At 57.9% G+C, this 25,349-nt stretch overlaps 1 protein-coding gene across 1 annotated transcript in view; it reads right to left on the reverse strand.

Annotated features, from left to right (window-relative positions):
- Positions 1-13,041: 13,041 nt before the first annotated feature.
- TMEM132E (transmembrane protein 132E) overlaps positions 13,042-25,349 on the reverse strand; it is a 227,061-nt gene continuing 214,753 nt past the window's right edge. Inside the window, exons 6-9 of the mRNA XM_005309829.5 lie at positions 20,813-21,018; positions 18,698-18,977; positions 16,787-16,978; positions 13,042-14,736 (exon numbers count right to left, since the gene is read on the reverse strand). Coding sequence (XP_005309886.2) covers positions 13,690-14,736; positions 16,787-16,978; positions 18,698-18,977; positions 20,813-21,018 — 1,725 coding nt within the window. The 3' untranslated portion in view covers positions 13,042-13,689. The remainder of the gene's footprint in view (positions 14,737-16,786; positions 16,979-18,697; positions 18,978-20,812; positions 21,019-25,349) is intronic.

Here is a 25,349-nt window from a genome sequence, read left to right on the forward strand (position 1 = left end):
TGGAGGTGAGGGAGGCGTCTGGCTCGGGGAGGCCCAGGTAGATGGCACCCTGGCTGTGCTGGGCTTACACCCCAGCCCCACGCTGCTCCCCCTTCAGGCAGAGGAAGGCAGCGCCGCTCCCACCCCCCAGCTGCAGACCCGCCGGCGTACGGGGTTGGGGCGGTGAGACCCAGCGTTGCTACCTTCGGATTCAATTAGGCCCCGTGCCGCTCCGGAGGGGGGCCCGTCTCCCCGGCACCGTGGGCAGCCGTGCGTTAAATGAGCTCTTGCCTTGATAGCGCTGGCATTTCAGGCGGCAGCCACGTGGCTCCACTAACAACCTCGGGGAGTTGTTAAGTAAAAGCTACATGGGGTCGTGCCGGCGGGAGGGAGCAGCGAGCGGGGCCCCTGGCAGCTCGGCAGAGCTGGGGAGGGACCACAGAGGATGGGGAGAAGTGGGGAAGGGCACACGGGATGGGGGTGTGGGGAGAGGGGCATGTGGGGCGAGAGGCGGCGAGGGACATGCGGGGAGAGGATGTGAGGGGAGAGGCATGTCGTGGGAAGGGGTGGGGGATGAGGCAGGGGCCACATGGGGGAGGGGATGTGGGGGAGAGGCGGTGAGGTGCACATGGGGAGAGGAGGTGGGGGGAGAGGTGGGGAGGTGCACGTGGGGGGAGGGGACGTGGGGGAGAGGCGGGGAGGTGCACCTGGGGGAGAGGGTGTGGGGGAGAGACAGGGAGGTGCACATGGGGAGAGGAGGTGGGGAGGTGCACGTTGGGGGAGGGAGCATGGGGGAGAGGCAGGGAGGTGCACATGGGGGGAGGAGGTAGGGGGAGAGGTGGGGAGGTGCACATGCGGGGAGGGGATATCCCCTACCTGTTCAGATGGTCCCGGCTCCCGGGAGCATGGGCTGGGAGACCCTAGCTGTCCAGAGGCCCCGCCCACAAAGCTGCTGATTGGAGGAGACATCCGGCCTCGCTGATTGGCTCAGACTTGCTATTTAAGCCAGAAGGAGGCCAGGATGCTGTCTGAGCAGCTAGGGGATAGTCCTGGGTTGGCTGCTCCCTCAGGCCTTGCCTGCCCAGCCGCCCACCCGCCTTGTTTCTGTTTCAGCACCACACCCCTGGGTACCGTGCCTGACCCAGCTCCCACCCTCAGCTTGACTCCTGGCTCTGACCCCCAGCTCCGGTGGCTGACCCCTGCTCTGACCACTAGGCACGACTGGCCACGTCCTGTCTCACATCCATCTCCTGCCTTGTTGGATTAGAAAAGTCCATCTGCTCCAGAGTCCTACCTCCTGCCACGCCCAGTCAGACAACGAGGCCCAGCCTGACAGACCAAATTAGACTATTACTCCATGCGGTCCACGCTCCGGCCTCCTGCCACTCTGCCTCTCGCAGCAGAGTCTGACGCATCACAGGGAGGGCTTGTCACGCATGCCGGGGCCATCTCCCTCTGTGCTCAGCACTGCACAACTGGAGAGGTGTATTGTGGGGATTCCCCCCTTCCTCCGGCACTTTCTGTAAGGGCAGATGCTTTACCTGTCCTGGCTACGTTTGGATTTGGGTATTTACATTTGACCTCCCTAAATACCTGCTGCTGTTACAACTGGAGACCGCATTCACCTTCCTTTCCTATGCTAAACTGCAAAGTTGCTACACGCTGTTAAACCGCGGCCTCTGCTTCACCCCAGAAGTGGCCGCATTTCAGCGGGAGGTGAAGCACTCCCCATGTAGGGTCTGCGTGCTGGCTTGTGAAGTCTGCAAAGCCAGGGAACGATGTGTAATTGTAAGTTATCGTATCATTAAAGCGGCAGTAAATGCTGGGCTCAGCTCTGGCTGCTTTACACTTATTACTATGTAGAAAGTCTGTTCCGTAGCTGCAACGAGGCACCTTCGGCTGTGCAAGACAGGGGAATCAGTGCACTTCTCCGAGGTAAAATTGCTCGGCCTCCGCTCCCTGATGTGGAACAGCTCTAGAGGAGTGTGATAATGGCTCAGAAATGCACAGGCCTGGCACCTTATCTGCTTGCAGGAAAACGGACAAAGGGACAGGTCTTCTTTTTTAACTCTTTAAGCACCTGCATGAGGGAGAGCAGAACCCCTACCCCTGCATCCCTTGAAAAGGCAAACATCAGCGGGAGAGCCAGCCTGCCTCCAGTCCAGTGGGGACATGCTGGGCAGAAAGAAGGGGCCTGCCCCGTGCTGCACCAGCGCTGAAATGCAGCCACCTCTGGGGTGGAGCAGAGGCGGCAGTTAACAGCACTCAGCAACATCCTGGGTTAGCACAGGAAGGGAAGGAGAAGCCTTTTCCCGATTGACACTGAAGCAGGAGTTTTGGGGTGTGAAGAATCTTGCCCCATGTGTTCCATGCAGGCTTCTGGCACAGAAGGACTGGGTGTGAGTCATGCCACACAACCATGCCAAAGTGGGTGGAGACGGGGGACGGGGGGGGCGCTGACTACAGATGTAACCAAACTCAGGTTGTCAATTTTGGTGGGGTGTATTCCTGGAGGTTTCATCACATGACATAATCTTTAATCAACGACAGAAGATAAGACGCTCAGAAGATATTTCCGGGGTCTTGGTCATTTCAGTCGAGTGACAGATCATAAGCCAGGGGTTCCCTTCGTACAACCAGATCAGGGAGCCAGCTTTCACCTACACTTCCAGGACCCCCTTGCCCTGGTCAGAATCTCTTTATTTGTCTTCGCAGCACCCCGGTGGAGGCTGGCAGGGCCGATGTCCCCATTGTACAGATGGGGAACTGAGGCACCGAGAGATGACCAAACAGATCCGCCAGTCCCTTGAGTTCATTGTTTTTATGCACTCAGTGGGAGTTAGGCACCTCTGAAGATCTGGGCCCGCGGTCACACAGGGGATTGAATCCTAGGCTAGAGTCCTACCCATTGGACATGCCAAATATTGCAAGGCTTCGGGTAAAACTTTGGAACTTGGCAAGGCTGCTAGGGAGGGAACTCAACTTCTCACAGCGTTCTGGACTGCACTGTTAATGTTAAATCACTCCCGCACCCCACCCCACAAGGTCCCCAGACCCCCCCCCCCCCCACACACCTTCTTTCTGCCAAAACTTTCTCAATGCAATGAAAACAAATTAACAACAACAACAAGAGCAATGAAAACTTTCTGGTTCGGGGTTTTTTGTGTGACAGCGCATCTGGGGCATAAATGGCTTGGCAGCGATGGGGGGTTTATTCCTGCCGCATAAATTACGTGCACACGAACCTCGGGTTTGGGGCGGATCATTTCTAGTGTAAATAATTTGCAAAAATAAGAGTGAGTAGAACAGCAACTTGCAAGGGATGGACCAAGTGTTGGACTCAGCTAGAGACAGTTGACTGATTTATTGTGAAGGTGTCATGGTGAATTTCAAGTCATTTTTCATTGCATAATTAGCCAGTTTGCCATGATTCAGCCAGACAGGAGCCCTAAGGAAGTTAGGGACTCAAATCATTGGCTAGACTCTCCTCTCTGACACCTAACTCCCTTAGGTTTCTTTGAAAAGCCAAGCCCTCGTCTGCACCAGTTATTCAGGGATAACTGAGTGGGATGAGTTGAAGATTCTCTGGTGGCAGAGGGGCTACAGGTGTATGTATAATGTCAGAGTAATTTCTCGGCTATCGTCAGCTCAGCTTCCTAAATGTCCCCAAGCCACTATGTAGACGCAATAAACTGTTGGAACAAATTAGTGGTCGTGATACACAGAACACCACTAACACAGAACACCACCAATGTCACTATCTTGTATGCTGTGGCCACTAATCATGCAGCGGTGTGGGTAGAACACACATTCTCCTCATTCAAAAACAAAGGCCATTTGAGTGAATAGAGAATCCCCGTTAGGTGCCGACAGTATAGGGCTTATGACACACATATGGAGAGTTCTGAGTCCAGGTTGTAGAGGGCAGTAGCACACATACACTGGCCAGTTGATTACATTATTCCACACATAATACTTCTAAAAGGAAATTGCATTGTTCTGATAATGAAACCCTCTTCCTGCAGCTATTCCGTTGGTCAGACAGTCTGCAGGGCTTGAGCTGACTACCATCTCACATGGCTAGAGGGAGCTTTGGTCACAGTCTCACAGTGGGATCTTAACACTTTAAGACCCGTATCCTCCACGTCTGAAATGCAGGTCACGGACAGCGGTACATCAGCCAACCTGAGCTGATGCTGGGTGTTCCAAAGAGAGCAGACTGCCTTCTAGAGGTCTCAAAGTCCACTTCTTTGAAATGGAATTGCTTCAAAATTGAACATTTCCTCAGGAAAATTTTGATTTTCCTGCAATGTTTCAATTTTCCATTCCCCTCAGGCCAAACCACCACTGTGCATCATGGGAGTCATGTGGCTGTGGTGAATCATGGGAGATGTAGTCCAGCTGGCGAGTTCAGCCCATAGAGGAGAATGGGGGTATGAGGCACCCAAACTATAACTCACATAAGACACCCAAACACAACTCCCATGAGGCAGTGCAGCAGGTCAGGTGGACACAGATTAATGTGGACCCGAGCTGAAATGAAACGTTCTGACATTATTTTTTGGACGTTTCTGTTCCGTGAAAAGTTTCGCTATTTCAACTTTTTGTCCCAATTTGGAACCAAAATGTCGGCCTTTCCAGCTGGATGCAAATTCCAATTTGCCCTGCTCGTTTCTTAGCTATTCCTTGGACCATGGTGATCTCTACCATGCATGTCAGCATAGCCACACTTGGACGTGGAACCCAGCTCAGGGGCCGGTACTTACGCCTCAAGGCAGGACAGGTTGTGAATTGTGGGATACTAATTCTCAAAGGGCCCGTTAAACTCCCGTTCAGCCTCATGTCTAACAGCCCACCTGGGGCAAGTTTATTTCCCATAATCCACACGCCGGAGTTTCTTATTGCAATTATAAAATTTTATTATAGTCTCTTTTTTTTTTAAACACAGATTCATATATGTTAATTTAATGACGAAGCTTATAAGTTCCAAGCAGGGAATTAGGATGTGTTCATTTTACTGCTGAGAATTTTTATTAGATAATCAGCTTGCTCGATCACACCTGCCCCCTTTTATAATTAGGAGCAGTAAAAATGTAGCATGTGTGTTTACTCCATCTCCTGAGGCGACAAACATTTGTGCAGGGCCTTGCAAGAAAGTTTTAGGGGAGAGGCAGGAGAAATCGGCTAAGAGACTGAAGTTCTGGAAGATCTCAAAGAGCTTGCAGGAAATCAGTGAATCGGCCACCCCTCCGACTGTCCCAGTGACATAGCTGTTCCGTTATAGATAAGTAAACTGAGGCACACAGAGTTAAGCGACTGTGCCAAGCTCAAAGAAGCAGGTGAGTAGCAGAGCTGGGGATAGACGCCGCTGACTCCCTGCTCTGCTTTCACCACGACATGCCATTGCTTCCTTATGGCACCTAAGTGCACTCTCCTTTAACGGGAAGGCTGGCTCCGAATGCGATAGCCTAGGTAGCCGTGAATTGGGATGAGGAACTTAAAAGGAGATGTTGGACAGAGAAGAGGTGGACAGGGAGCCATCAAAGGGGCCCTTAAAAGGGAAAATTTTGAGGGTGAGATTCTATGCTAAGCCTGTAAGAGGAGCAACACACAGCCACAGCCCAGGCGGTTGTGGGGGGCAGTCAGATGGCTTTAAGCCGCCATTAAACCTTCCCAGTTCTGGGCTGCTGATGAGGCTGGAGGGACCCCCAGGAATAACAACGCAGAGGGCCTGTCTACAGCAGCCTCCCCTGGTCCAGGGCTACAGTGCTGGCTAGAATCTCTGTACTGTGACCTCTACCCATCTCCATCCTCACCCCCACCCCGGCACACCCCCTACACTCGAGGTTGGGAGAGGCAGCTCTGAGCTAGCCAACTGCACAGCCAGTCAGATACAGGGCTAGTAGGGTCTCTTTATGGGGGTGCAGCCATGTGAAGGGGGCAGAGGATCTCACTCTGGATTTCTCAATGCTGGTTTATGATGCCCACAGAATGCCTGACAGGTCTGGGTTTTGTGGGGGTCGGAGAGTTTGTTCAGTGGGTTTTGGGGGGTGTTAAGTTGGTTCGAGTTTTTCCTCCTCAGTTTTTTACCTTAGAAATCCCAGAAATGGCATCTTTGTAAATGGAAAACAACAAAGAGGAAGGAAAAGCAAGATCGGGAAGGTCCAGTTTGATTCTCCAGAGTCAACTGGAGGTCTCCTTGGAGGACTCAGTGAAATGGAACAGGCGCACTCTCAGACCTCAGTCAAAGGGAGTGTGTTATATCTTTAACCCAGCAAGATTTCCCCCCAGCTGTGTGTCAGACATTTGAGCTACATAAGTGATATCAAACGCAAGCAGCAAAGAGTGTTAAACAGTTATAGCCCCTCTCAGTTAAACAGGTTTTGTTTGCTTTGTACCTGTGATGTCGCAGCCCTACTCATTCTCCAGTTGTCCATAGGGTCTTCCATAGAAAACAGGATGGACAAGACATGAATTTCTAATGTCAAAAAACAAGCAGTACCTGCCTTCCCTTCCCTTTGAAAAATAGAAAGTCTTACCAGTTTCTTTCAACCATCGAAAGAAAGGCAAAAAAGCACACGCATCCACTGTTTTTCCCTTGTGACTCATCTTCAAGTGGCTTTCCATCCACCCTTTATGTGTCTATAGGCACCGAAACCTGCAGATGCAGGTGACCTGTGTTAGAGTTCTTGACTGGGATTGTCAAAGCAGCCAAAGAGAGTTGGTCACCCACTTGACTTCTCTGGGCTTTGGCAATGCACCTAACTCCCTTAGGCTGTGAAAACCCCAGCCCTAGCTACCTGCCAGACAGGGGCAGCTGCTACATGATGTCCAAATGACATAAACTGCTCCCACAGGTAACTAGGCACTTGGGAAAGATAGGAAAAGATAGGAGAGAGCCCTTTGGCCTGACTATACTTTTTCACACAACATATAGACTGTGGAACTCATTGGCACCAGAAATGATTGTGGCCAAGAACGTTGCAAGGTTCAAAAAGGGATCGGCCAGTTATATGGAGAACAAGAGTAACTGGAGCAGTTATAGTTAATGACAACAAACGTTTCAGAAGGGAAATTAAAGCTCAGACCCTGGCGGCAGCCCTGACGTATATTAGCGATTAGGATGAGACCCTGGCGGGCCGATTATCCCACTGCTGCTTTCCTCTGAAGCCTCTGGTGCTGGTTGCTGGCCCTCAGTTCTGAGCCAATCTGATAATTTGTATGGTCCAATGATCCGGCAGCTGTAGTCCCCTTGCTAAGGATTCCCACGGTCACGGCACAGCTGACTCCGTGGAGATGGGGCGTGGCCAGAATGCACTTTGCTCACTGGCCTCAGCTGGCGAATGGTCCTTAGGGGAGGTTAGAGCAGCCCCTAGACTGCTCTTGGTGCACCAGGGCTGGGGACTGAAAAGAGAAAGGGGGAGTGGTAACCTTGGTGCGCCCTGCCCTGTTGGTTTTGCAGAGAACCTGGCCTGGTGTGGTTTGGGGGCCTTCTAGTGGGAGATTTAATCACAGCCATTCTTACTTCAGAGCACGCCAGCTGGGCTACCTTCCCCAGAATGCTCAGTGCCGAGCTGGGGCCGTTCGGAGCGTGAGGGCTGCAGTACGTCAGACCGATGGCGTCGGGCGGAGGTAACCCACCATGCCGAGAGGCCGTACCTACATCAACAGAAACGCTGCCTCCCCAGGGACATATGCCAGCTTAACCACACTGAGCAGGGTGTGGAGTTTTCACCCTAGCCTGGTGGAATCTGAGACAAAAAGCACATGTCTCCGGTATACACCCCGCTCCCCAAACACACCGCTGTCCCGAGGACCTGTCTCCCCGCACTCGGCTTTGTCCTCGCCCACCCTCGTGTCCTGGCTCATGTCGCATTAACCCTGCTTCTTCGAAGGGCCGACACGAGGTCGCCGCTCGGACTAGTCATCAGAGAACCTGGGGCAACATGCCCAGTCAAAACCCCACTGCAAACCTCTCTGCTCCGGATGCTGGGTTGGGGAAATCAGCCAGTGACAACTTCAGCCGGCCCAGTATGCGGCTACCCATCGTTTAAGAGGGACAGGCTGATGTGAGGCCATCCGGAGCCGCGCCCTAGGACACACCACAACCACTAGGAAGCCCCAAGAGCCAGCCCCGGCTTGGTCTGCCCATATTGATCACGCTGGTTGAACCAAAGGTGTGGCGATAAACTGATTTGGGGGCAGCTGTGTGTGCGGCCAGTCTTGCATCGCTTAGATCCGTTTACGGGTGCCAGCGGAATCAATACAAGCCTGGTTTAAACCCAGTGTGTGGCCACACACCAGTTTGGGAAATGGGGGCTGCTCCAGGGGGTAGCCCAGGCCCGTTTCCGGGAGCTCCTCTCACTCAGACCCCTTTGTGGGAGCGGTGTTCAGCCTGACGGCTCCGGCTGCTTGTCCCCGAGCAGAACACCGGGGCCTTTGGAGTCTCCTGTTTAACAGAGCTGTGGGGAGAGTTGCTGTTCCCTGGGGACAGTAGCTGGAGGGGTGGACGGGTTATCGTCCAGGAGAAAGGCAGGCGGTGGGCTGGGTTTTCGGCTAACTGTGAACAATATTCGCCACTAGCTGAGAACTTTTGCAGGTGCAACGGATGTTTCTGCTGAAGAAAATCAGGCCCCGAGACGCTTTAATTTTGCACGGAAAACAAACACGCCCGAAAGCTCAGAAGGGATCTAGACCCTCAAGCGTCTGCCCTGATCATTCTCAGCTCCTGATAACCCCGGTCATGACCCATAGATTACGTTTCCACTCCGGGACTCGGACCCTGCTGGCCAGCGCCACGCCCTGCACAGATCGGCTCTGCAGCAGGGGCACCCGCTTTAATAGGAACGTTAGCGGCAGATCGGAAGGGGGCATTTACGTGGACTGGAGGCTCTTTGAGGCAGGGATCTGCTTGGTTCTGTGTTTGTTTGGCACTAGCAATGTGGGGGCCTGGGCCAGGACGTCTAGCCACCACAAATAACACATCAGTGGGCAGCACACTGCTGTGGGCAGAGCCTGTCAGGGTGTTTTCTACACTTCACACCCAGGCCAGGCTCTGACTCGGCCCCGCTTCCATCCACACACAAATCAGTCTGACTCAGGCCAGCAAGCGCTCGGGAACTGGGACCCGAGGATCATGGCTCAGCGCCTGAGTCCCGCTGCGACTCGGGTCCAAGCCCTGTCAGTTTGCAGTGCAGACGCCGCTCACGCCACAGACCCGGGTCGGAAGGGCTGTGCAGTGCAGTGGGACTACATTGGCACGGCTGTGAGACTGGGTCCAGCGATTGTAAACCCAGGTCTACAATGCAGTGTGGACGCTCACGCGCAGGTGTGGAAACACGGAGCCCTCCAGACGCGGGCTTAGCATGCCGCAGAGACTGAGCGGCCCTGGCTTCATGCCCCAAGGGGAACAGTTAGCTACTGAATACCTTCTCAGAGGGACGGATCTTCTTGCAAGTGGGGATGTCAGTCCTAGGGTTGAGTTGTCTTGGAAGATGCTGGTGCAATATCTACTCTGATGTTAATTCCTCCCAGGGTACGGCTGCACTGTAATGGTGCCGCACTAGCCGTCTTGAGTACAAGCCCATCCAGGACCCTGGACCCATGCGCAGCTGGCTAGCTGTGCGGCCACGGCTCTTTCTGGTGCTCTAGCTCGAGGCAAGCTAGCTCCGGTATATCTCCACATGCTGCCCCGATCGCAGGAGAGCCGTACCCTCAGAGCACCACAAGCCACACTCTGCTCTCAGTCACAAGTGTGTAAATCCAGGAGCCCAAGGAATCGCTGGGGGTTTACTCCCAGCTGGGTAAGGGCAGTGTTCGGCCAGGAGCGTCCTTGGCCATCAGCATTCTGCGGCACAATCACAGCGGGCACCAAATTAAAATGGAGGCGGACGCCGGAAGGCGACTTAAAGCCAAGCTGAATGCTGCGGAGGCCGGGGGAGGAGGGGTGGGGACTGTCTCGGCGCATGAGGGCTGCTTCCAAAGCCGAGTTTCAAATGAGTGAGATGTTTCACTTTGAGGCAAGCCTCATGCCGAGCATGACCTGGAACCCACCCGGTGCCTCAGTTTCCCCTTCTGTGCAATCAGGGTACCGATCCTGCCGGCCTTTGCGCAGTGCCTGGAGACCTACTGATGGAACGTGGCGAATAGCTAGGGATTAGGATTTACCGTAACAGCGCCCTTGCCCCAGGCACTGACCCCAGGAGTTACCGAACCGGGGCGTATCAGCTATGGCGTGTGCTCCCGGGCCGCCTCCCCCATGACAGACACTGAGCATAGCAGGGACGCTGCGTGTGCACGGGGATGTTCTCATTCTTGTACAACTACATTCACGATTGGCAGCGTGGGCCTCACGAGCAGTTCATGCCTATAGACAAGGCCCCCGGCGTCCTTCCGTGTCTGGCTGCACCCAGGGCCGCGGTTGACGGGCCTGCTGGGCACGTCGGTGCCTAGGCCAAATCCTCAGCCTCCTCCGCCAACGCCTTCCCCTTGGCCTGGCGCTGGGTTCCCGAGGCCCAGCTTGGCTTTAGTGCCACACCTGAAGGAAGCCAGCTTAGAAGGGCACAAAGCCCACGCCAGTTCCCTCTGCCAGTGGGCCCCAAGCGTCCCACACGGGGAGCCCCTCCCAGCTGCGACGTGGGAAGAGCAGGGGGCCTGCGGCCCCCCCAACACCCCTTTGTGACCAGCCAGGTTGAGAAACCATGTGCAGGCTGCACAGGAGAGCCGGCTTGGGCCCAATGCACCTCCCCCCCAAGGCCAGCAGCTTGGGTTATCTAGGAGGCTGTTTCCTCTAGCATTGGCAAAGGTGAAACCAATTCCCTTCTGCTTTAATGGCCACACACAGTGCACTGGGTATAGCTACACCATTATTGTGACCGGGGCAAACGGCTGCCTGCAGCCGCACCTCAGCCAATCACAGCTTGAGGGCTTGTCTACACTTGGAAGATAATTCAGCTGAAGGTCGGGTGTGAATTTAAAGTGCAACAGCTATTCCTGATGAACTCCAGGTGTAGACAAGCCCCTAGTTAACGTCAATAGATATGACCAAGCAGGTTTTCAGTCGCAATGAAAGGAGCAATTAAGTCCCTTTATGGAGTAAAGAGAACTACAACTAGGGAGAGCCTGCCCAAGGCACATGGCAGCTCAGAGCTCAGCTGGGTAGGCTGAGTGGGGTTCCCTGCTTGCAAACACAGGGGCTAGGATACCAATAGCAGCCGGAGTGTGTTGATGGTGGTTGTGAGTGTGATCCGGGGAGGCAGAGGAGACACAGGGCTTCTTGGGCACAGAGCTGGCTGGAGGAGCAGGCGTGGGGATTCCTGAGACAGGAAAGTGCCTGTTGCTGTTTGCGGCTCCTGCGTTCAGGGAACAGGACGGCGCATGGACTTTCTTTGTGACTAAACAAGCCGCCACCATGAGTTTGACTCTCACCAATATCTCCTGCGAACAGACAGAACCCCCCGCAAGGCTCTGGTTATTGGCTAGACCACGCGGGCTAAAGGGGCAACGCTACACAAACCCAACAGAGATGCTGTCCATGCGCCCGCCTTTCCAGTGCCCTTTTCCCCCCTAGTCTCTTTTATTTATTTAATAAAAATTAGACACAGTGGTGGGTAAAGCCCAGTTGAGAGATAACATGACACCACCACCCCCTCCCTTGGCGTGAGCGGCTGTGCTCTCCTGCCCCTCTGCTAGTCAGTGCCGGTGTGTCTACAGCCTGGTATGGTCGGGCTGGGGGGGACATGTGGCATGGGGCAGCACGCAGGCACCACTGTTGGCATGGTGCGGCCTGCGGGGCGAGGCGGTTGGGGAGCTGCACCGTAGTGAGAGTTGTGGGAACGTGGCAATGGGAGAGGCCCAGACTCTGGGCTCCCTGGCAGAGGGGGTCAGATGCCAAGGTGGCGAGGCAGTGGCGGGGAGAGACCCTATGACTGCAGGTTGGCTGGGCCTGGCTCTGGGAAGCCCCACTCGGCTTTTACGGGGACCAGGCGTGGCGCATTGAGCACCGCATCATGGTTGAACCGCTCACTCAGAGCCACTCCCCACCCCTGTGGGGTTGGCACCATCTCCTCTCCCCAGGAGCAGCTGCCCCTTCCCGGGGATGTGAGGGTGTGGGCCACATCTGAGTTGCTATGTGGCATGCGAGGTCTCAATCCATCGCTCAGCCTTTGGGCCTGCCCTGGGCAGCAGAAGCCGGAGAAGCGAGCAATTCCCTCCCACAACAGCCTGTGTTGAACCCGGGAGCCAAAGAAGAACCACAGTAATATGTTGTACTGAGGGGAAACTGAGGCACGGCGTGGGCAGTGCAGGGAGGGTGACTTGCTCAAGCTTGCCGATTCACCCGCAGGCTCGCGAATGGGACCCACGGCAGCTTGACGCCCAGGCGGTGCAGCCTCTCGAAGCCTGCAGACTGGGAGCTGGGAGCTGAGCTCGCCCCACGCCCCGCCATGGGTGGGAGGCAGAGAACCCACGCCTGGGGCGCGCCAGCTGAGGGGACCCCTGACGTGCCAGTTGGGGCCATTTCCACATGTGCTTCCATTTGGGTAAGGCACACACGCCGAGACAACGAAAAGCAAGCAGGGGCGGGCCCGGGCGAGGAGGAGCTGGGAGAAGAGCTTGGCCCGGGGCCGAGAACCTCGGCTTTAGATTCCCAAGCAGGTCAAGAGCTTTGTGGTTGGGTTCGGAGGCCAACGGGGTTCTTGGCCCCAATCCCTCCCTCCCCTGCTTCATGCCAGCCCTGGCTTTCCAGAAGCGCAGCTACACGTGGCGGGAACAGGCCCCGGATGGGAGCGAGAAGCCCAGGGCCTGGCACAGCCAGGGACAGCCATGGGCACTGTCCTCCTCTGGTTCTGAATAGCAAAGGGAGTGGCCATGTATTCCCTGGGGATGGTGACAGCGGGGTTGGCTGGGCCAAAGCCAGACGGCTTCGCTCTAGGTTTCCGGTGCACACCCGAGGCACCATTGGTCCTTAGCTCGGGGCCATGCCCCCTGCCCGCTCCTCCCCTCCCTTCCCCCGGCATTCGGAGCAGCGCGTCCCACGGCAGGACCGGGCCCGGCGGGGGGGATCCCTGAATGTATATTTATTCAACATTATTGTGCAACAAAGTAAAGCAGAGAAATCCTGTTCGTCTTTCATGGCCGACGCTCGCTCGGAGGCCGCGGGGCAGGAGGCCGCGCCGCTCGGTCAGTGGTTCGCAGGGTGGGCCAAGGCAGCGTCAGGGCACGTGGAGAGCGGGCACATCCAAGCTGAGCCCTCCACGCAGACCGTTATCGCTCCAGGCCTGAACCTGCCCCCTCCCCGCACTTCTTGCTCTATCTCTGGCTCCTCCACCCCCACCAGTGTCTTCCCCGTAACGCGGGGCTCCGCGCCCCCCGCTGCGCCGGCTCCCCTCTACGGTGCCACCTAGCGCCCGGCAGGAGGGGGGGCGTTTGTGCAAGCAGCGTGCAGGCACCTCGGCACTTTGGCGGTGAGTGGGCGGAAGGCAGAGGTGGCCCCTTGCTCCCTTGGGACGCCGGGGTTCACCCCGCTCTGTTTGGCTCGCTCGACACTCGTTCCCTTTCAAAGAAAAAAAAAACGTGGCGGAAGGGGGAGCCCCGTGCGCGGAAGAGAGAGCGAAAGGGAAAGGGGGGGAGTATCGAAAATCGGCTCCCGCGGTCAGGGTCTGGGGTATCCGCTCAAGCCCCGGCCGGTGGGCAGCGGCTGGCGTGGCGTGGCTAAGCGATCTCCTTGATCCTGCAGATGTAGTCGTGGAGCGCCTCGGGATCCTGTAGCCCCATGTCCTGGCACACCCACTCCAGGTCCTCCTCGTCAGCGATGGGGATGGAGTTGTAGGCCAGCTCCTCGGAGGGCAGCGTGGCGAAGGTGGTGAACTTCACCCGCTTCCTCTTGGAGGTGGGCGAGTTGAGCGGGTCCTCGCTCTGGTCCCTGGTGGAGCCCCCCGAGGAGCCATCTCCCCGCCCGTGCACCTGGCTCTGCACGCTGGTCTGCGAGCTGCCGCTGCTGTGGTGGTCCCCATGGCAGCAGGTCTGGACGCTCTCCAGCGGGTTGCCGGGGCTCTCGGGAGGAGGGGAGAGGTCATTCTGGACCCTCAGGGGCTGCCCGTTGCCCAAGAAGACCCAGTGGTGGGAGTGGTCCATGTTGGTCTGGCCCTCGGGCGGGATGCGCTTGTGCCTATACTTCAGCACGAAGACGATGCAGTTGATGAGGAAGACCAGGATGGCCAAACAGAAAACGCCCAGCAGGGCGTACATGCCGATCTCCAGGTCCGTCAGCCCCCGCGGCACCTGCACGAAGCCCGTGGGGATGGTGGGGAAGTCCTCAGTGGTATGGGGAATGCTGGGAGCTCTGCTGTCCTGGCTGGGCTCCGGCTTCCTCTCCACATCTGCCCGCAGGGTGGTGCTGGCCGCGCTCTCCTCCTTCCCTGAGGTCCCCGGCTTGCTCGGCAGGTGGCCGGCGTCCCCATAGTCATAGGTGGGGTCCTCCTCGGAGCCGAAGCGCACCCGCACGCTGGCCAGTGCCGTGAAGAGCACACTCTTCCGCTTGGTCTTCTGGCAGCTCTCGCAGATGACCAGCTCGGCACGCAGCAGGTCGCCAGCCCCCTCGCCTTCCGCCACCACCAACGGGAAGGCCCTGTCCTGGGTCACCGACACCACTTTCTCGTCCAGGCTGCTCACCACCAGGTTATAGTCTTTGGGGTCGTAGAGGGAGAGGGGGACCGTGGTGCCATCACTGTACGAGACCCACATGCTCAGGAGGGCTTCCTGCAAAACAAACACGGGGAATGGGCATCTACCTATCTATCCATCCATCTGTTCCTCCATCCGTCCATCCCCCATGCTCTGCAAGCATCCATCCGTCCCTCCATCCCCCATGCTCCCCAACCATCCATCCGTCCCTCCATCCCCAACGCTCCCCAACCATCCATCCATCCCTCCATCCCCCAAGCTCTCCAACCATCCATCTGTCCCTCCATCCCCCATGCTCCCCAACCATCGAACCATCCATCCATCCCCCATTCTGTCCATCCATTCATCCCCCATGCTTTCCAACCCTCCAACCATTCCCCATCCATTCATCCATCCCCCATGCTCTCTATCCATTCTCTTCCTCCCTCCCCCACGCACTCCATCCCCCATGCTGATCATCCATCCATGCATCCATCCACCCACCATGCTCTCCATCTATCCATCCCTCCCTCCATCTCCCAAGCTCTCCAACCATCCATCAGTCCCTCCATCCCCCATGCTCCCCAACCATCCATCCATCCCTCCATCCCCAACGCTCCCCAACCATCCATCCCTCCATCCCCCATGCTCCCCAACCATTGAACCATCCATCCATCCCCCATTCTGTCCATCCATTCATCCCCCATGCTTTCCAACCCTCCAACCAATCCCCATCCATTCATCCATCCCCCATACTCTCTATCCATTCTCTCCCGCCCTCCCCCACGCACTCCACCCCCATGCTGATCATCCATCCCTGCCTCCATCCACCATGCTCTCCACCCATCCATCTGACAATCTTTTCAACCATCCGTCCGTCCATTCCCCATTCTCTGTCTCTCTCCCCAGGGGGGAGTATGGGTTTGAAAGGACTGAGCTGTTCAGCAGACTTATAAAAAGCCCCCACAGAGAGGAAGCATTTATGACCTCCCCCTGCCCCCGGTGCCAACGGGTTCCATTGCTTGGGCCCATTTCACCCCTAGCAAAACTCTTATTTCAGCGGAAGTCCCATGATACCCGCCCGTCACCATCCCTGGCACTGACTTCACTGTAAAGAACGAGAGCTCAGTCGGCCTGTCTTGTACCGCACAGAGCCCCCGGAGATCCCCGAGGGGCGCTGCTCCGGGCAATACGGCCAGCGAAGAGCCCCGGGATAGCGCGCCCGTGCCAAGGCACTGCTGCAAACGATTCCCAGGGCCAGGCCTCACCTGGCGGCTCCTAGGCATAGCTGGCAAGTTTGGCACAGATGCAAAGTCAAGTATGCAAATTAGTTAATGCGCTAATGTGCGTGTTTGCAATTAACGTGCATCTAATCAACACACCCTTGGCAGCGGTGGGTGGGGCAGGTGGCTCCTGGGGTCAGGGGGTCGGTTTCTGGTGGAGCTGGGGTCGGTCAGTGGATGGGAACTGGGGGTATCTGGGTAGGCAGGTGAGGGGTGCTGAGGGTATCTAGGGTGGGGGGTTTTGGGGGCCAGTACTGAAGCCCTTCACCTTCTGCTCCCACCATTGGCTGCCCTGGCCCCGCTTGGATCCAGCCAGGGATGAGTGAGAGAGGAGCCAGAGAGGCCCCTGGCTTCCGCCAGCAGAGCAGGTGCCAGTGCCCCTGGCAGCCAGGTCATCCCTGCAGGCCAGCTGGACGCGTGAGCTCTCCAGGAGGGGCTGGGCGCCAGGGGTTACACGGAATGAGAGCAATGGGAACTCCCGCCGTTCTACGGGCTCCTACAGGAGTGAGCCTCTCTCGAGGCCAGCAGATCGGGGATCCCGCCCCCAGATGGAGCCAGGGCCTCTCCCAGACAGAAGTGAGCGGTCCTGCCACATCACGTGAATTTCCGCTGGGCCCCAGCGAAATCATTGCACCCAACAGCCTGACCTTGAGCACTGCATGCCCCGTCCCTCCTCTGAGCGTGATATTTGAAGAGGCCAGGGGCAGGACCGCATCCCAATGGCAGAGCAGTGAGTACAGGTGCCCACGTGCGGGTGTGGCACTGGGAGACTACAGGCCCCAGCATGCAATGCTCCATGGAGAGCCAAAGTGCATGCTGGGAGGCGTAGTCACGTGAGCCATGCGGCGTGAGCCCTGTGTTACCTGCTTGGAGAAGTTCAGGGTCTGCTGGGCGGCCGTCTTAGCCACGATGGTGTGGCTGTTGCCGGGGCTGGGATGGAGGGAGAGCGACAGGCTGGACACCACCTGGGCCTTCAGATCGGTGATGCTGACCTTCTCGTCCGCCACCGTCACCACCGTCTCCCCCAGCACTGCCTCCATGAGCGGGGACACCACCTGCAAGAGAGAGTGGTCGGGGAGCGGCCGTGATGGCCCAGCCAGTGACCCACCGCCTCTTGGCACTGCCCTGCCAATGTCGAGGGACCACCGCCAGTGCTGCGAGCTCCCTCACAGCAGTGCCCTGCCAACACCAATGAGGGACCACCCCCAGTGCTGCGAGCTCCCTCTTAGCAGTGCCCTGCCAACGCCAATGAGGGACCACCCCCAGTGCTGCGGGCTCCCTCCCTTCTCCCAAGGAATATCGCTGGCCCCCAGAGAGCCGGGGAGCTGACAAAGCATCCGGCAGGGCCTCAGAGACGACCTTTGCCTGCACCGCGCCCGAGCTACTGCTGCACCCCAAGCGGGGTTTCTTGGAGAGCTCTGATCCGCCGACAGCCGCCGTGCTGACCTTGAGACGCTCGGCCCTTTGAAGCCGGTATCGAAGAAACCAGGAATTTCGCTTAGAAAAGCATAACCGGGCCCAGGCCTAGAAATAATTACAGGCCGAGCCGCCTGGCGTTGCAGTTAATGGCTGGAGCCAGCCCGCAGGGGAAGCATGTGCTCGGGAGATAACTTTAAACTGTGCCCACCCCGTCACCCCTCCCCTTCCCCCAGCCCCGGAGGGAGGAAGGAGAGAGGCGGCTGCTGAACGTCAAAGCCAGAATGACATTCACAGCCAGAGCGAGGATCAGAGGCAGACGATGCTTCTGGGGCGCGGGGACCTCAGCGGGACGGGCGCCCATGGCGGGGAGGACGCCCGCTTCAGCATGGCAGAGAATTTGCACGTTTACTGCCTCTTTGCGCGACTCCGAGCCCAGGGTGCCAACACGCTGCACACGCCCTCCGTGCATCGGACACACCCAGGCCAGCCTCTGGACCGGAAAGCTACCAAGGACCCCAGATCCAGACTACCCCAGCCTGAGGCCTGTCCCTTCTGCATACAGTCCCTCAGATGCCTGGTGCCAGGCTGACCTCTCCTTCTGGCCAAGGAGGGGAGGGGGCAGCGCCGGCAGCACCCTCCCCGTCCCTGGGGGGGCGGCTGCAAGAGGGAGATGCACTCCAGGGCAAGGAGCTTTGGAGCGTTTCCCCGCTGACAGCGGCTGGCATCAATCAGCCCCATGCCCGTGGGAGGCTCATTTACGGGCAGAGGGTGAAAGGTGCCTCCCCCCTTATCTCTAGGGTGACGGAGTGGAACTGACCCTGATCGGGGATCTCCAGCGGGGTCCAGAGGGTACAGAGCCGGGCTGCAGCCTACTTGCAACTAGCCCCAGCTCGGGTAGCCCGTGGGGCCGGCTGGGCCACTCTGGGGCTTCCCCAGACATTGCCACTGGGCGGGCGCCTGTCCCTCTCCACTGACTTGCTCCATCATGCTGCCGGGGGCTGGCCCAGCCTTCAGCTGCTGGAGCCTGGTACGGGCCACTCCCCCCCCCCCCCCGTCCATTATATAATGGCTGGAGGGAGGAGGGGCAGGAAACAGCCTGACCCCCACTGGGGGGAAGGGAAGGATTTCCTCCCCTGCTTCATCAGCTGTTAGCTCAACCCCGTGGGACAGAGGCCCCCAGGGAATCCCTGATCACCTCTAGCAAGTAGTGCCAGCTGGGCTGCCCCATGAGCCCAGGCACGGGCCCCCAGCTTACTCACTCACCCCTCTGCACGCAGGGCTCGTTCCATCGCCGCCTTCCAGCTCCAGCCCCGTGATTCCCCCTGCCCCGAGGAAAGGGGGCGAGGGGCCCATACCTTGAAGAGCGTGGTGCCCGGCTCCCGCCCGGCCAGCGTGCTGCTGTCCACCAGCTGGGCCACCCGGGGGTCATCCACCTTCATGAAGTCGCTGACCAGGTCGGTGACCTCCACCAGCCAGTCGGGGCCCAGCATGGTGATGACCTGGTCGGTGCCCTCCGAGGAGGTGGTGTGGAACTGGGTGAAGACCTGCAGGGTGGAGTGCTGGTACTGCAGGGTGCAGCCCCGGCTCTGCTTCCGCTCATCCTCGTCCTCGTCATCCTCGCTCTCCCGCACTGACCTGGGGGCACACGACAGATCAGCCGCCCTGCCCTGGCTGGGGCTGTCCCCTGCTCTGCAGCGAGCGGGTACCAAGGTCACAGAGGCCAGTGACTCGTCGCAGGGATGGGCTACTGGCTAGATGGCAATGCTGCTGGAAAGGAGCTGGGGGCTACCGGGGATCACAAACTGAGCAGGATACAACAGTGGGAGGCAGGTGCGAAAAGGGCTGTATTAACAGGACCCGGGAGGTAATTGTCAGCACTGAGGGGGGGGCCTCGGCTGGAGCACTGCATCCAATTCCAGGCGCGGCACGGCCAGAAAGACGTGATCCAACTGGAGAAGTTCAGGAGGAGAGCCACACAAAAGATCAAAGGCATAGAAAACCTGACCTGTGTTCAGATTCTCGAGAAGAGAATAATAGCCATGAGATATGTAAAGAGCGGTTGAAAAGAGCGTGGGGCTCAACTGGCCTCCAGGCTCACTGAGGTCAGGACAAGAAATCAGCTTAATTTGCAGCAAGGGACATTCGGGTTAGATATTAGGAAACACTTTCTATCTCTAAGACTAGTCAAGCCCCGGAACAGGTGGCCTAAGCCGGATCCCGTCGTTGAAGGTTTTACCAACAGGTCGGGCAAACACCTGGCAGGGGTGGTCTAGGTTTACTGGCTCCTGCTTCAGCGCAGAGGGTTTGGACGAAAAGATTCCTTGATTTCCCCGCCTGCCCTACAGATCTATGAGTCTCTCGCAGGTGGCTCGATATATACGCCAGGCTCCTTCGTTTCCAGCCCTGTTACCGTGCAGCTCAGCAGCCTCCAGGCTCCACCCCAGAAGTGGCTGCAATTCAGCAGTGAGGCCTGTATCTGAATCAAGATGTGCAATAGCATCGCTGCAGATAGCAAAGCACCCCCGGGCGGCAGAAGACCACATGGGCAGCTGGCTGACCAAAGGGTTCTGGATGCAGGTGGCACAGGCCGGCAGATCTCACGGCGCGTGGCATTTGGTGTTGGCGGGGAGGGGGTTAATGTAAAGGGCCGGGGCCAGCACTATTGGTGCATCCTGAACAAAAGGCCTCAGCCAGCTGCAGGAATAGGAGCCGAAAGGGTGTCTAGGGCATGTGCTCTGTATATTAGGTGAATTACGGTAGTTCCTAGGCACCTGAGTCCTGAACCAGGACCCCGGTGTGCTGGGCGCTGTACATTCTTTATTGGGGGAATTACGGTAGTGTCCAGGACCCCTCCCTGGATCTCCCCCCTCCCTCCATCCCTGTCCCCCTCTGGCTCTGTCCCTCTCCAAAGCAAAGGCGTTGGGCATGCATGTATGTGTATTGCACGGCCTCCGCCCCAGGCCCTCTCTCCCCTCGGAGCCTGGCAGAGTTGTGAGCTGTCTCCACAGAGTCGTTGTGCCCTAGAAACACCCAGCAAAGGCAGCTCTTCCAGCCCCTCGGAGCTGGGGGGGCAGCATGAGGGTCCCTGGTGATTCAGGCCGCGGGTGGTGGGGTGCCACGCGGGCAGCATGCTGCCCCCTTCGGAAGAGGGGGGCTTTGTCTCGCTCGGCGGCGCCCTCCAGTGGCCGAGCAGGGAGTCGCCATTGGCCTTTCAAAGCACAGGGCCTAAGCCTGCTTCATTACTGCCGGGAGGAGGCCGTCAAGGGGAGCTGGGCCGGGTCCCTGCCCAGAGGAGCTTCCAGCTGCAGTCAGCGCAGAGCAGCAGGGCCTGATTTCCAGACGGGCGGAGCACCAAGCCAACGGGACCTGCATTTGTGACTGGCACAGCTGGGCAAGGGCAGAGTCCCCTGCCCCCCACTCCCCGGCCCGCGGGGCGTGAGCTCCCCTCCGCCCCCCATGCCGGGGCGCACCTCCTGTCCGGCAGGATGGGCACCCTCCAGCCCTTCACTTGGCTCAGCCTGGGGTCCAACAGCTCGATGTGCAGCGGCAGCTTGGGCACCCACACCGTCATCTCCAGCAGGGCGCTCAGGTGCTCGTAGCTGAAGGTCACCCGGGCGTTCATGGAGCCGCGCGTCTCCTTCCCGCTCACAAACACGTAGTCGCAGCTGCTGGACACCTGGGGAGGACAGGGAGGGAAGCACCGGCACTGAGCAGTGCTGCTGGTTGGATTGAGCCTTGCAGCAGGGGGCGCCCTAACGCCTCCCTGTTCCCGCCGCAGCTTGGAGGGAGCCGGGGGGGCAGACCCCAACGGCGTGTGGCCTGGGGAGACTACAGCTCCCAGCATGCAATGCAGCGGGGCACTTAGCTCCTGCTGGAGCGCTGACTGCTGGGAGCTGTGGTTCCCGGGGGACGTGGCTCTGCATTACGGATGAAGGCAGCTCTGATCTCGAACCCCTGCCAGGCGGGTGCCCTGCTTTCCCCGCCCCCGACACGTTCACCCCCATATGCTAACTGGAGGAAAAACAAGGGGCGGTACAGGGATGTTAAATGGCAGGAGTTGTCCTTGTCTCGCCAAGGCCAGGAGCTGGGAAGGACACATCGGCCGTATGGCAAAGGCAAACCGCTCTCGTTATGGGCCATCAGAGAAAGAACCGATCACTGCCGGAGCCACACATTATCCGGTGCCACACCCCGGCCTGCCAGGGACTGAGCGGCAGCTGGGCTAAGTGAGGGGATGGCATCCAGAGTGGCACGAGGGCAGCGGCTCTCAACCGTTTGTACTGGTGACCCCTTTCACACAGCAAGCCCCTGAGTGGGACCCTCCTTATCAATTAAAAACACTTGTTTATATTTAACATTATTATAAATGCTGGAAGCGAAGCAGGGTTTGGGGTGGAAGTTGACAGTTCACGATCCCCCATGTAATAACCTCGTGACCCCCTGAGGGGTCCTGACCCCCAGCTTGAGAACCCCTGCACGAGGGTGACCAGGCAGCAAATGTGAGAAATCGGGATGGGGGTAATAGGACATCTGGTCACCGGAACTGGTACCCAGGTAGCAGCCTCCGTGCAAGGCTGGAACTGGCCACGTGCGGGCAGGCACATTTGCAGGAACAAAAAGCCTCTGTGCACTGCAACAGCGCCCCCAGTTGTCAGCAAGGGTATTGTACTAAAGCGGAAGGCGTCCGGAAAGGGGACGGAGCCCTGCATGGCTTTCGACCCTCCGGAGGATTGGGAATCAGGGGTGTGATCCTGCTAGGTAGTGAGCGGCCTCTGGAGGTGCCGACCGCCCCCTCCCGCCATTGAAGGCCTTTGCACCAGCTGATACCCGATGGGCGTGTGCGATGGTAGCAAACGTGCACACCGCAAGCAAGCAGTTGGAGCCCCAGGCTCTGTCACTGGCCTGCTGTGAGACCGCAGGCAAATGCCTGCACTTTGCCATGCCTCAGTTTACCCACCAGTAAAATAAAGATAATGCTACTGACTTTCCTTTGTAAGGTGCTTTGAGATCTCTGGCTCTAGACAATCAGGCTCTGTGATACCTCCCACCATACTCCCCCTGTAGAGGCTGGATAGCACCCAAACCTGGTCAAAACAACCCCCCCTCTTCAATCAAAGATTTTCATTCAAAAATGTCTGTTTAAAGTGTTTCCGTTTGCAACAAAACATTTATTTCATTTGGCTTTGACTCAAAACGGTCGTTTTCTTTTGGCTCTGTCAAAACCCGAAACTGGCCTGAAATTCCCAGTGTTCCTCCTTCCCCTTTTCTGACACCGGATGCGACAGGACGAGCTGTGTCTAGAGTCAGTTTTGCCTTGTGCCGTTCTGCATCTTTTCGAAACTTCTCCAACGGTGTCAAAGCGATGGAGAGTTTACACGACGTGTCCCGGGTCATACGGGGAGAGCTAAGAATTGACCCATCAGCTCCTAAATCCATAAACACAACCCCACCCTTGCTCTGTACCCAGCCCTGAAAGAAAGCTTAGAACCAGCTCGATAAACCCAGCTAGCCCTCCACACCTCCGCTATGCAGCGCCGAGTGGATAAGTCAATTGCATTAGACATGCCTCTTCCATGTGCCAGCGGCGCGTCCTGGAACAATTCATTTAACGGAAGCAATCCCTATTAGCCGTGCATTGTTGCTAATGTATTTACATGGGATCTGCCTTTAAGGTGCTATTCACTGGCACCCCCGTGACCGTCATTAACGTTAATACCTTGAGATGTTTCTCCACCGAATCAATTTGAATCCCATTGTTGTGTCTCCCCCATTCTTTAATTTCCATTTATGCAAATAACATTAGTTAAATGTGCTATAAAACAAATATATCCTGAGGGGGCCGCTTATTACAGACCAATCCAAGCCAATTAAGGAGCTAAGGGAGGAAATTGCTAATGGATTGCTCGTGTTTCTTCTTAGGGCTGTAAGTCCAGAACGCAACATTGCCTGCCCGCAGGGTGGAAGGAGGATTTCTCACCAGCAACTCTGATACTGTTCCAGGTCTCCAGGCAGCCTGTGTCTCTGTGAGTGTAATTCCACACCTGCAAACCATCCAGCCTGCCTTTCTGCACCCGAGAGATTGGCCGCTGACCCATCTGCCTCTGCAGATCAGCTCAGGCCGATGCACCGAGTTTGGTTTGCGGTTTCAGAAAAACATGTGAGCTCGATGACTGACAGGTGCAAAACGCTCTCCACTGAAACAGCGCAAATCAGGTCTGCTTGGGGAGGTTTGCAGAAGGGCTCGGCACCCAGGATGCGGCCTGGGTTTTTCAAGGACTTGTGGTGCTGGATGCTTGTCACAATGGGATGTTTGTGCAAATTTGGCCCTTGTTTAGGTGTCTAAATGGGATCTGAATTCTTGGAATCTGGCCTGGATCGCGGGCGCTGAGCCCTGGGGAATCCGGCCCCTATCGCGGGCGCTGAGCCTTGGGGTATCCGGCCCCGATCGCGGGCGCTGAGCCCCGGGGGATCAGGCCCCGATCGCGGGCGCTGAGCCCTGGGGAATCCGGCCCCGATCGCGGGCGCTGAGACCCGGGGGATCCGGCCCCGATCGCGGGCGCTGAGACCCGGGGGATCCGGCTCCGATCGCGGGCGCTGAGCCCTGGGGAATCCGGCCCCTATCGCGGGCGCTGAGCCTTGGGGGATTCGGCCCCGATCGCGGGCGCTGGACCCTGGGGTATCCGGCCCTGATCGCGGGCGCTGAGACCCGGGGGATTCGGCCCCGATCGCGGGCGCTGGACCCTGGGGTATCCGGCCCTGATCGCGGGCGCTGAGACCCGGGGTATCCGGCCCTGATCGCGGGCGCTGAGCCCTGGGAAATCCGGCCCTGATCGCAGGTGCTGAGCCTTGGGGTATCCGGCCCCGATCGCGGGCGCTGAGCCCCGGGGGATCAGGCCCCGATCGCGGGCGCTGAGCCCCGGGGGATCTGGCTCCGATCGCGGGCGCTGAGCCTTGGGGTATCCGGTCCCGATTGCGGGCGCTGAGCCCCGGGGGATCTGGCTCTGATCGCGGGCGCTGATCCCTGGGGAATCCGGCCCCGATTGCAGGCGCTGAGCCCCAGGGGATCCAGTCCCGATCACGGGCGCTGAGCCTTGGGGTATCCGGCCCCGATTGCAGGCGCTGAGCCTTGGGGTATCCGGCCCCGATTGCAGGCGCTGAGCCCCAGGGGATCTGGTTCCGATCGCGGGCGCTGAGTCCTGGGGAACCCGGCCCTGATCGCAGGCGCTGAGCCCCGGGGGATCCAGCCATGAGCTCTTGCAACAATCAGACCCAATACCCTGAGCAGGCATCTGTACTGTGGGCAGTGGGGGAGGGCATGAGAAGGGGTATTTAATTTCTCGAGCTCTCCTTGGCCCGGCGTTGACATCAGATAGACACAAGCTCAGCATGTCTGGAAAGACAATCTCAGCTGTGCCGGGCTGCGTCTGAATAAAGATGAGCTCGGAAATGAATCCCCCGGTGAATGCTCACTCTGGATATTGGGCCGTTGATCACAATAATATGATGGTCTGCTGCTCGCAGTACCTTAGGTAATAAATCCACCCGCTCGGCTGGTCTGGGGCCACCAGCGTTTCGATTCACTGAAAGCCACCCGCCCTGTCCCGATGATGGAGCAGCTCTGTTATAAAGCTACTGTATATTAGCTCTTAAATGTACTGCACTCTATTACGGCCATGCTTGGAGTAACCTGAGCTGAAGGATTCACGTCTAAGCGTTGAGTGAGGAGAGCAGGGCCTGTCTGGGCAAGGAGCCGATAGCTCCAGCCCCGCATGGGATGCCAGCTTCACGCTCACCATCTGGAACCCTTTGCAGCTCTGTCCCTGGTTTGTCCTCCAAGAGCAGCTACCGAGGCACCGGTATTGACGCTACAAATTGATCCTCTGCGTGTATGCGGCTCCCAGGTGGCTGAGGGGAACCCAGAATCACAGAATATCAGGGTTGGAAGGGACCTCAGGAGGTCATCTAGTCCAACCCCCTGCTCAAAGCAGGACCAATCCCCAGACAGAT

Source organism: Chrysemys picta, chromosome 19 (assembly GCF_011386835.1).
Source record: "Chrysemys picta bellii isolate R12L10 chromosome 19, ASM1138683v2, whole genome shotgun sequence".
In the NCBI taxonomy this organism is placed as follows: Eukaryota; Metazoa; Chordata; order Testudines; family Emydidae; genus Chrysemys; species Chrysemys picta.